This window comes from Hesperophylax consimilis, chromosome 9 (assembly GCF_061612785.1).
Source record: "Hesperophylax consimilis isolate HC1 chromosome 9, BYU_Hcon_1.0, whole genome shotgun sequence".
NCBI classification, from domain to species: Eukaryota; Metazoa; Arthropoda; class Insecta; order Trichoptera; family Limnephilidae; genus Hesperophylax; species Hesperophylax consimilis.
In genome coordinates this window covers 25,483,738-25,496,693 of record NC_142844.1, presented here as the reverse complement: position 1 = coordinate 25,496,693, position 12,956 = coordinate 25,483,738, and the positions used below count along the sequence as shown (strand labels likewise).

The window sequence follows — 12,956 nt, the reverse complement described above, 5'->3', positions numbered from 1 at the left end:
TTGATATGGCAATGAAGCAGCATATGGAATCAGACTCTATATTCAAGGGTACTTCAAAGACAATACAAAATGAAATATTAGATGCAATTTTGGAAGTGTATCACAGCGAAGTAAAATCACAAATTTCAAAGTGTGAATTTGTAGCGATTCAAGCGGATGAAACGACTGATGTATCCACAGTTATGCAAATGGTAATGATCATTCGTTACGAACGGAATGGCGAAATTTGCGAACGGTTTTGGAAGTATTTAACACCAAAATCCCACTGTGCCGTTGGATTATCAGATTCGCTGTTTCAAGAACTTGGCATTTTAAATATATCTCCGAAGCAATTGATTGCTCAGTGCTACGACGGTGCTTCTGTAATGAGTGGGAAAATTGGCGGGGTTAAGGCCAAAATTCAAAATGTGTTTCCGTATGCGCATTACATCCACTGCTACGCCCATCAACTAAATTTAATTGTAGAAAAAAGTGTGTCCCAAAGTAAAGAAGTGAAAATGTTTTTTTCGAATTTGCACACATTCCCCAAGTTTTTTTCGCGGTCGTCGAAACGAACAGATATTTTAAATGAAATAGTGAAACGCAAAATTCCCTCAGTTTCTCAGACGAGGTGGAATTTTAATATAAGGACAATTAAAACCGTTGGTACTAATCGCGAATCCCTAATTGAGTGCATGGAGACGATTTTGGAATCCGACAATGACAGCAATACCATCAATCAAGCTGATATGCTCTTACGCTACCTCAAAGATGAAACATTTATTTATTGGTTGGATTTTTTCCAAAAAATTATGCCGCATTGTGATATTTTATTCCGACAATTGCAGTTAAAAAACTTAGATCCCGTTATAATCCGAAATAACCTCAATGAGTTTGAAAAATCTGTTCAAAATGTACGCAATTCTACAGACAATTTTCCTGAGCCACCTACTAAACGACTAAAAACCGCCAAATCAATTATTTGTAAAGAGGTCTGCGATACAATTCTGTCCGAAATGAAACAACGCTTTGAATTCAGTAAACATCTTTCTGCAGCAACATTACTCGATTGCGAAAAATTCACCGTGTACAGGTCAAATTTCCCAGAACATGATTTCAATGTGACTCTTAAAACATATGACTTCCTAAATAAAATTCAGTTAAAAGGTGAACTCTGTGCAATTTACGCCCGCGACGATTTTTCAAAAGCTGACGGAGCTTTATCAATTTTACAACTTTTTTATAGTACTTGTTAGAAGACTTTTCCGAGACTGTGAAGTTACTAAAACTTGTGTGCACCATTCCAATGACTTCAGTTGAAAGCGAAAGATGTTTCTCAACGTTAAAAAGAATAAAATCCTTTTTAAGAAACACGTTTAGCCAGGACAGACTGAACGCTCTATCAGTGTTAAGCATTGAAAAAAGGTTTATTCAGTCTATGCCTGATTTCAACACGAGAGTCATAGAGGTCTTCGCTAAACAAAAGGAGCGGAGAATAGAACTTCTTTATAAATAGGTATGTACCTTTATTTAATTTATTTTCTGACTTAATGTTGTAATCCGGTGAACCGCCACATATTTTGACCACCGGCCGCCACTGATTGCAATACCATACATATATTTACGGTTCGATGACAGAGGGGACAACACAAACCTAACTTATATTGATAGATGATAGAAAAAACTGCAACTTCATGCTCGTGGGCATGGGCACAAGACTAGATAAATCGAGGGGCAAGAACAAATCATTACCCATAATCCATCACAAAATAGAAAAAGGGAGATATGGAATGGAAACGTGCGACTGTTGTCGAGCTACGATCAAGCTGCACAGACTATCAAAACGGCAAAGCCAATAAAAGTCATGCATTAGATGAGTAGGTAGAACCAAAGGCAGGACGCCACTGTGCGTAGAAGCGATTTGCTGTAGTATGGGTTAGTAATATTGGCGAAACATTTGTGGTACGCGCTGTTACACATTAATAATGGTTCATTGTCCATCTTCCTTGGTTCTAATTTCTATGAGCACAACAAACTATGTACCTATGTAGGTATATAATAACACTATGTGGGTATGTAATTATTATCACCTCAATACTTTGGAATTAGACTTGGACAACATGGAGATGCCTCGAGCCAAGTTTCTCCGCATGTTCTTCCGAATAGTGGCGTCCAGCAGCAGCCAGGGTCCCTTGTCCTCAGCCGTCAGCGTCAGCGAGTGGCTGTTCAGTGGAGTGAAGAGCAAATTTTTCAGACTCTCCACCACCAGATCTTGGGCCTGATAAAGCAAACAAACATATTATAATCTGGTGTCATATGTAGTCAGAGCCACGATGGACTGGAAAAACATTATAATATAACATCAGATGTAACCTTGACTTCTGGATCTGACAGCTGGAGAAGGGGCCCTGACAGCCAGGCCTCCAGCGTCACGCTGTTGCTCCAGACCCTGGCAAGCCGCGTGAGGGACGAGATGGCCGCACAGCGCACCACGATACTGGTGTCACGGCACAGCGCCACCATGGGCTGGATAACAAATATAACAACAATATAACATGACAATTACATTTGACAGTCGTCTCGACTAAAATATCGTTAGTATAGCTGAGCATATAGTTTATACAAGGCTGTACGCTCCCTACCGAGCTTGTTTCCATGTCATAAAGATCTCAATGTTGACAAATTTGGACTTGGGGAAACAGAGTTTCAGCAAAATCAACAAATGTCTAAAATAGTTAAAGAAATCAATTTTGTAAACGAACACACTTTTTTATATCTAAGTAATAGATAAAATGCGTCAATGTTGTCATAAGGTTTTTTTTCCTGATTTTTTTTTGATCATCAGTCCCGCTTGGAACATCCATAAACAAATATTGACAGCAAAGTTAATTCTACTGATATTGCTTCGTTTTCGATAAATAATGAGAACAAAACTTGTTGCTCTCAACTAGAATAAAATGTGATTTTTACCTGTAAATTCTCACTGGTTGGTTGGTTTTTAGAGAAGATATTCTCCACAAGAACCAGAGCCGTCCGTCGCACCGTCACTTTGTCATCCTCTAAGTTGTGTAGACCTAACTCCAAGAGACCCTCTTCCCCCTCAAACACCTCCTGCAATAAATATATGACAATATCAGAATCTAAACGTTGATTGAAATGGCTTTATACCTTCCTTCCTTTTTCCCATACCCTTCTCTTCCCCGCTCCCTTCAGCCTCACAACATACCCCAATAGGAGATGCTTTAGTCCTACTGGCTCTGGATAGTCGGGAGTAGTTGGGACTCTTGGACAGTATGGACACACTCAGTACCACCATGGTGAAAGGTATAAAAGGTATAAACGGTACAATTGAGAATCGAAACATTGCTTAAAATGGCTTAAGCCATGTTTGTGGTTAGGTGACCATACTGAATAATTATGAATATTTTTTATATACAGTAGAACCCCGCTAATTCGAACCCTGATAATTCAAAAAAATGTGTAATTCAAAATTTCGAATCACGGGTCGGACGCGACCAAAATCGTCTGCGAAGTTTCGATTTACGCGTAAATATATCGTATTTCTATGATATATTTACAGAAATTATTTCTATATTTAAAGGGCCGGCCGCGACGGAAATTGGCAGTGAAATTTCAATTTACGCATAAATATAAGGTATTTTTACGAATTTACTTCAAACAAGTATTTGAATTTAAAAGGCCTGCCACAACGAAAACTGCCGAAAAAATTCAATTTACATCAAATATCTGAATTTAAAGGGTCGGCCGCGACCAAAATCAGCCGCAAAATTTCGATTTATGATTAAATACATCATTTTTAACGATTTTTTTTTGTATATCTGGGATTTAAAAGGCCGCCTGCGTTGAAAATATGCCGCAAAATTTAAATTTTCCCGGATTTGATTTTTGATGTCCCGTGGATTTCGAATTAACTAGGTTCTACTGTACACTATTGAGACCTCGTCCGTGTATACACATCTTGGATGACCAAATCACGATGAGGGACTAGTGTCGTCGTCTGCCCGCTGCGCCTCCCCTGGGGTCAGGAACTGGACTGAGGATGGGCTGAACGTCGATTGGTGACCTTCCGCCCTGCCTCCAGGTACTCCGACGCTTTCTCCTCATGTTCTTTGGGATTTTTCCCAACCCCAACTCACACTTTTCGTCGAGGCACAACCGGTTTCCTGGCTCAAGGGCGCGGAACCTGGTCCCCGTGAAACCTATCCAATGTCCTGTTTTCTCTCCCTAGGTCTGCCTGTGAGCGGGCAACGACACCCCCCCACCAAAGAGGCGCACACTTTACCAATGTTGCAGGTGGCTGTGAATTATTATTTGATTTGTTGATACTTTGTACATATGATTTGTTTAAACTAACAAAATAGAATATATCTTACTAACAAGTTACTAATACGCAGCACTTGCATAATGCGAATAACATTGTATGCATGGACATTTTGGAGGTCTTGTTTTGAAATTTTAAATGTAGACTCGTTATATCAAAAAAATTAGCGTCCTTGCGAGAGCTCTGAAGGGGTACCATCAGTACCTAAAACAGGGCGGGGAAGTGGTGGGCCTCCTCCAGAATGTACACTATTTTGAACTGCATCAGCTTCATCCAGGCTCCGAGAGCCTTGCGACAAATGAGCTAGAAAGTGCAGACAAGTATCAAGCAATACTTCATCATTAATGGAAATGTCTGAATAAATTATTATATCTATAAATGATTTCACACACTTATTTTGCCCTTTTGATGGCTTAATTAGTAATTTTCTAAATGGAAATGCTCGCATGCATTGTGTGGACAGTCTGGACGAAGCTAATGAAACATGCTGCAGTAGAAATGTGAGCAAGTGGGAACAAGATGGTGGTAGTGGTGGTGTTACCTTGATGGCGTCCCTGACAGAGAGGTTGGGCGATGCGGAGCACGCGGCCAGGATGGCAACGGCGCGAGTACGCACGGTGCTGGCGAGGTCCCGGCAACGCTCGCGCACCACCCTCAGCAGATCTCGGTGTGCCACCTGCTGGTGCTGCTGCGACACGGCACGCACCATCTGGAAACAATTCAGTGCTACTAATCAAATATCATAAACAACAGGATAAAGCTACCTGCATTATAAATAATGTGAAATTATATTACTATTACTGGCGGAGAAAAACAAACATTCAGAATTGTAACATAATATAAGCATATACTTAAAAAGTACAGTTTGTCATAGTAAAATAGAGAGCGCTGCAATAATTTAAATGGAAAATCCAAGATGATTGAAAGAAAATAAGATAAAAGCACTATAGCAAGTAAATATGTTTGTATAGCTTTCCCATGCAGAGTTGGTATGCATGTTATCACGGAGCATTCGAAAGGAACGTACGTCATTACTTGCTTCTTATAATATTGGTGGGTGACAGTGACCATTCTTCTGTAATTAACGGGACCTTATAAATATTTATATTAAAAACGTAGAATTAATAATTACCTACATCGATGATTAAGATACATAATATTTTATTTGTATGTGTACATTAATAAATACGTGGAATCGAAATGAAAATGTGGGTTATTACAAGAATTTTATTCATTTGTATGCACATATATATATTTTTTTAAAGCGGAGACAGTTTACACGTAGTTCCCGTGGAGCACTTAGGCCATAGGCCCATTGTGCTATCTCCCATTTTACCTCAATCCTTTAACAACAACCCAGTCCCTTTAATAAAGTTCCCCAGGGTTGTCATTGGGTATGTGGCTATGTCTTCTGGTTTTACTGTATCTCTCCCCAGGTATTCGTCTATTCGTATCCATTTCGTGCATCTATTGGTGTTTTCCACTCCCAATATCTGCATGTGTCTCCTGAGATGGCAGTGTCCTGTTAGTAGTCCTACCAGTTCCCTCAGTGAGTTTCTGTCCATATCGAGTAGTTTCTTGGTTCGTCTAGGGTCTGGTTCTTTTATGAGTACTTTGGATTGTCTCATTCCAGGTGCCCTCTCCCATTCTTTGCGGTGTTGGGATTTGACCCACCTATCAATATAGCTCGGATTCTACAAGTGGTGCTTTCGCCCCTTTCCTTGCTAGTTCGTCAGCCCGCTCGTTGCCCTCAATACCTTTATGTCCTATGCACATATTTACTTATTCAGTTGAAAATGTACGTCTGAAGAAATAATTATGAATAGATAGAAACGTTATATAGTATCGAAATAAAATTTTATTAGTTACATTTTTCAAGTAATAAAAATTCTAAAGTGTTCTAAAAATTCAAATATATTCAGAATTGGATGGTCACATTACTATTTCATTATGATGATATTTGAATTCCGTGTTACAAATCTGTAAATAAGTCATCCCGGACAGGAACTTATAAAAACTTTGTAACGATAATGCCATAATATTTTTACAGACAAAATTATTAACGAATAAGTTTGTAATTAATGTTAATTATCTACCTTATCCCGTGCAAATTTTACTATCATTGTGTGCATAAAAAAAAAAAAAAAATATAACTGGCAATACCATGATAGTTATACAATTCGAAAAACTACATTATATTAAAAGGAAATTTAACATTCAAAGTTGTTATTTTTTAACTCTTTGCAGGGAAAATTTTTTCGCTGCAGATTTTTTATTAGCCATGGAATAGTGGAGTGGAGAGTACGCGCTTTTGCCGTTGAGTGGTTTTTCGTCGATTACATGATTACATGATAAGATTCCTTCCATCTTACTTAAGAATTGTGTCCAAAGTTTATCTGTTCCGCTTAATATACTGTTTAATAAGTCACTCTCCACAGGACACTTTCCAAAAATATGGAAACTTAGCTACTTAACTCCTGTATTTAAAAGTGGTGATAAATCCTTTGTTGAAAATTATCGGCCTATCTGTATTCAATCGTCTATACCTAAACTTTTTGAGAAATTGATTCTTAAGAAAATCAGCTTCTTTGTAAACTCTTGTATCGCAACTTGTCAACACGGCTTTATCTCCGGCAGATCAACTTTGACTAACCTAACATTATATGAAAATTTTATTTCCAATGCACTTGCCAACAAACAACAAGTTGATTCTATATATACCGACTTCAGTAAGGCGTTTGATAAGGTCTGTCATAAAATCCTCATTAATAAACTTTTGAAACTCGGAATTAATGGAAACCTTTTATCTTGGTTTAAGAGTTACTTACTTAGGCGTCAGTTAACTGTCTGTATTAATGATCACTTATCCTACATGTTCGAAGCTACCAGTGGCGTACCCCAGGGTTCGCATTTTGGTCCTATACTTTTTAATTTATTCATTAACGACGTAACAAACATATTCACCCGTGTTCTCATTCTAATGTTCGCTGATGATATGAAGATATATAGAATTATTGACAATATAGAGGACTGTCTAACACTTCAATCTAATATTAATAGCTTTAACGATTGGTGTCTTAAAAACAAATTAACACTTAATGTAAAAAAAATGTCAACTTATGAGATTCCACAGAAAAAAAAACCCATTGTTGTTCACCTACTTTCTCAATAATCACACCTTATTATCTGTTGATGAAATAAGAGACCTTGGTATAACCTTTGACACTAAATTAACATTCATTAAACATATTAATAATATAACCAGTAAAGCAATGCAAATGTTAGGTTTTGTCTTACGGATTTCAAAGGATTTTAAAAATTTAAAAACTGTCAAATTACTTTACACTTCACTTGTTAGAAGCCAACTAGAATTTAACACCACCATTTGGAGTCCTTACTACAGTGTACATGAGAATTCCCTTGAATTCCAACATAAATTTTTACGTTATATTAATTTGAAATTGGGAATACTCATTGAAAACATTAATTACCCCTCTCTGTTACATTTATTGGGACTCGATACATTAAAAGAAAGAAGAATTTGTTTTGACCTATTTTATTTATTTAAAATCGTTACCAACCTGTTGAACTCCCCTGAACTTCTTTCGCTAATATGTTTCCGTGTACCTAGTCGATCAGTTCGTTTCAAATTACCCTATCACTGCAACAATACAGGATCTAACGCTGAACTCAATTCCATAATGAATCGCCTACATGTACTTGGTAATAAATATGTTTTGGATGAATCTATAAACATTGCTAGTTTATCCTCATACAAACACCACCTAATTAAAACTGTATGTCAGCGCTTCTCTGATTGAATATAACCAAATACAGTTTTAAAGTATTAGTTTATCCGGGATTTATTGTAAATTAATTGTTTATATATTTATATATACACATTGTTGCATTGTATTTATAATAACCATTTCTATTGTTCTCTTTTATGTATTTTGTATTTATATTTTTTTTATCTATGTATATTCCGTATTTATAATAAGTAAAAAAAATGTTATTCTTTTGTAAAAGCCGCTATAATCGGCGTTAATAAATAAATAAATAAATAAATAAATGATTGACTATCGATCGACCTCATTCAGTCTTGGGTAGCAAAGTTCAGAGCAACAGCATCAACATTAAATAGACCCAGACCAGGACCTATACCAACGGTAGCCATGGACGAATATGTTGAAAATCCCCGTTTATCACTTCGTGCATCTTCATCAATATAGGGAATTAAAAAATCAACTTTACAGGTTATAATGTGAAAAAAACTCAAGTTCCATCGGTATAAAATTCAAATCGTTCAAGATTTACACGATTCTGACTTTGCGTTAAGAAAAAGTTACGCGGAGGTGATGTTAACATTTCGTACTACTTCTCGGATGGGTAACATATTCTTAAGTCACGAAGCCCACTTTCACATCGAATGTATGTGAATAAGCAAAATTCAAGCCACTGGGATGTCTGCAACCCAAGACAAATGCATCAAGAGTCTTTACATAAACCTAAAGATAATGTCAGTCTAATGTGCAATATCTGCGACTGCAATCATAGGGCCTTATTTCATTGAAAACCAACGTGGCCAAACTGTAACCGTGAATTCGGAGAGATATGCCGAGATGATAAATGACTTTTTCTAGACAGGAACTACAGAATAGTCCATACTTCAACCGAAACACGTGGTTCCAGCAGGAACACAGCTCATACTGCTATTGTGTCCATGAATGCAGTGCGGCAGTAATTTCCAGAAAAAAAACATAAAAAATATCAAATTTTCTCAACTGTCAAAACGTCTTGATTTTTTTGTCGCTAGAGGGCGGTTATTGTACATTAATGAACTTGTGAAAATACAACGTCAAATGTGCGTTCACTACTTAAGTATTTTGGTAAATTATTTAGTTCAACCTTTTTTATAAATGTTTCATCATTCACTTGCTATTGTCAAATCTAATTAGATTTGAACGGCTTAGCTTTACAAATCGCCTTTGAAGAACATTTCCTATACAAGGAAAGCACATTGTTATACACGGTGTTTGGAAACTCGTGGTATAAACGGTATAACTGGTGAATCTACCTCTCATTTGGAGTCAATTTTGGGTTACTTTCCTTATTTTATTTGAGCTTTCGTTTTTGTGAAAAATCTTTTTTTAAATGTATTTTTTTTTATCAAATTCAAAATTTTCGGTTTCTATGGAATTATTATTCTCTGTTATTTATTTTTTTAAATACGTGAAAGCGTAGACGCGGCTTCAATAGTTTCTTCACTCTATAGTTGTTAAAAAAAAATTATATTACAAATGCTCAAATCGAAATAAACTTTGCTTATTTAGGTTCTCCATCTGCAGCAGATGATTAGATTTTTCTGCTGCACCACCAGTTTTTGGACACCGTGTTAAAGTGTTTTAGTATGATTTATAAACACCTAGATTGAAAAATATTTACATGATATAAATATTATGTAATGCGTATAAATAATAGTAAAATTTCTTATATAAATAAAAATGTTAATGTTCGTTTGTTTAAAATCTAAAATCTTTGAAAGTTCTTTACCGATTGCTGTGAAATTTTGACGCAACGTTGTATTCGAATAAGCCTGTGTTTTTATATGCCCATATTATACAGATGTCACCTGTGACAGGTAAAAAAATGTTTTTTTTTTTTTTAAACAGCACCAGTTGACAAAGATGCTTTTAAGTTTTAGTAAGAAGTAGTAACTTACAATGTTTTCTGGTTCTGGCTCAGCGGGGATATCCTCCGGGGCATCGGAGGGAGCATGTTCGGGATCAGCGGGAGCTATTTCCTGCGAAGTACAAGGGAGAGGCTTGGGGGAGGGGACCCGGGGGAGCTCCGGTGGCTCCAGGGCAGCACCTCCATCCGTTATGGCATCCCCAAAGTTCCTGTCCTCTCCGGCCACCAATGTACCGAGAAGCTCCTGAAATTTACAATTCACAATTACAGTGAAACTCTAATACATTATAAAATTCTTTAGTTGGGAAAAATTCGAAATTTTGAAAAAAAGTAATTTTTTTAAAATTTTTAACCATCAATAAAGTTGTATTTTTCAATCTTAGTAATATAGCTCACCTCAAAGTCACGAGCCACCACTACAAGGTGATTTTCAAAAGATAGTAGGTACTCACAACAGCAAAGAGCCTCAGCTGTGGCTTGGTATTCCGGGATAGCTTCACCACCCACTTGAGGAGGTCCTTGTAGGGCTTCAGAGGCAGCAGAGAAAGTAAACCGGCCACCAGCTGTACACGCGCCGTGCGATTATCCGAACGCTCCTGTAATGTTGACAAAATCATCACATCCATGACGATTCTTGAGGATCAAGCACATAAATAATTAGTGTATCACCCCACATTTACAAACGGACACCAAATCTGGTTGATGGACGAGAAAGACATCTAGAGTTCAAGCTGCCGAAATGAGATAAGTTTATAACGACAGTAATATTAGTTTCTCAATATCTCAAAAAATGAAGTTATGAACTTTCAAAGTGAATATTGGTAAAAGGCACAAATACAATTCATAATTCCAATAGAATAATATGATTCATTTCTAAATTACACGAAATTTCTTTGTAGGAGAGAACCTCACTGAGGTGGCTTGGTCACATATCAATAATGCCAGTAGACTGAATTCTACTGAAAATACTGAGTGGAATTCTAAAAGGAAGATGTCCAGTGGTCATTTCTGACAAATTTAGGAGAAACAACTCAAGAGGCTGGGAAATAGTGTAGAACAGGTTCGGCATGGAGGTACTGCATGGAGGTGATGGGAACCCAACCCGGCTGGGACAAAGGGAAAAAGACGGAAAATGATGATGAAAATGTGACTAATTTTTATAATTTACTTATATGGTCCGGCAGCTAAAACCTCTATTTCTGTTAAATGCCTCATTTATGAGAAGGGAGAGGTCACAACAGATTAGTGGTTTCTTTAGATACTATCCAGCATTATATAAGTTTCAACACTTTTATAAATTCGTATTTCATATTAAACAATCTGATGGTATTATTATCCTGGTGACTGTACAGCTTAGGATTGTGGTAAACGCAAGTGGCGCCCTATGTTGTTTTCAAAAACAACCGTTGAAGTTTTCAAACAGCATCCCCAATGAAAAGATGTCTCTCAGTTTCAAAATGCAGTTTGACACAATTTCCTGAACCATTTTCCGAGCAATTTATTTTCCCATTTTCCCAAAAGAAATTTTTTCAGAAAATTCAAAATTTCCCAACATGGAAAATTTCACAAAATATCAAAAATATTTTCCCAGGAGAAATTTTTTCAGAAAATAAGTTTTCAAGGATTAAAACTTTCCTAAAATGAAAAATTTCTGAACTTCGAAATATAAAAATCTAACTTATGAACCCATTTTCATGTACGATGATATTCCTGTCGCGCTAGTTTTGTCCCGGTGATTTTGCTGCCACTGGATCGCCTGATATTATTTTTCCAAGGAACTGGCTATTTTTGGATCGGTTCCTTTTGTCTTTTATAAAAATGAAAAATTTGAACTGTTCCTAAATATTATAATACCTAAATGGTAATCTTGAAATTTTAGATGTCTAAAAACAATTGTAAAATTTTCAATTTGATAAAATATTGGAAATTTTTTAATTTCGTTAGTTAAAAAAATACAAAATTATCAGTAAATTTCTTAGTAAATGGGTGTTACTTAGTAGAAATTAGTTTTCAATTATCCTGTGAATTTATAATTAACAAAGTTATACGACATACATTTATTACGTAGACATTCGCAAATTTTAAAATATTTTAGTAAAAAAAACTTTTATTTGGATTAAAAATAGAATAGGTACCTATGTGATAAGTAAATTTTTGCACACATTCTAATAAATGCTGTTTTACATACAAAGGGGCAAAACTCTGTTATCATAGAACTTTACTAAATTGGGCGAAGCCCATCAAAAAGCCATCTGCAGAGCCTAGCAGCAAAAAACCAACGGGAGTGTGTTTTTATCTACCAGTAATAATTATCAAATTAAAATAAAACACTTAAAAATATCAAAAAAAATAAAAAATTAATAGTTTTGAGAGGCACTGGCGACGCGGGTCTCATTATTTCAGTAGCGACGTGTACGAACTGTGAAATGTTTAATAATAAAAATTAGCATGAAAGTATATTTACCATTCCTTCAGAGTTGTAGCACAAATGCTGCAATAAACACGTAAACCCGGGCAAAGCCGCAGTTTGGAAGTTCAAGAGAAGAACTCCGCAATACGTGACTCCTGAAGCTCTCCAGAGCATCTGGAACATTGCAACAATCATAACACTTTGTAGCCACTAAACAAACACCTAATAACTTACAATACAAGAGTTTTGATCTTTTTGACTTTTGGGGTTAAACCAAATTCTTTGCAACGTTGCACAACGAAAATCACAACGGAAAGTGTCACACTGATAAATGTGCAGCACAAAGGAATTAATAAAGGCTTATCTACATCAACGTTAAATGTGTTCAATTTTAAAAAATTTCTGGCAGGTATTTTTTGCACTGGCACTACACTGTCTCCGGACGAAAATAAAGGTCCCGCGCAAATTTCTTTAATTTGTTATCACTATATCTTCGAAAATAATTAAAATATTTTAATAAAAATTTCTACATAG

General features: G+C 36.2%; 1 protein-coding gene across 1 annotated transcript in view; it reads right to left on the bottom strand.

The window, feature by feature from the left end:
- Positions 1-12,956, bottom strand: part of LOC149421115 (condensin-2 complex subunit D3-like) — a 34,455-nt gene that overhangs the window by 15,682 nt on the left and 5,817 nt on the right. The window contains exons 3-9 of the mRNA XM_089635819.1: positions 12,477-12,596; positions 10,465-10,608; positions 10,044-10,256; positions 4,863-5,030; positions 2,950-3,090; positions 2,353-2,505; positions 2,070-2,257 (exon numbers count right to left, since the gene is read on the bottom strand). Coding sequence (XP_089491945.1) covers positions 2,070-2,257; positions 2,353-2,505; positions 2,950-3,090; positions 4,863-5,030; positions 10,044-10,256; positions 10,465-10,608; positions 12,477-12,596 — 1,127 coding nt within the window. The remainder of the gene's footprint in view (positions 1-2,069; positions 2,258-2,352; positions 2,506-2,949; positions 3,091-4,862; positions 5,031-10,043; positions 10,257-10,464; positions 10,609-12,476; positions 12,597-12,956) is intronic.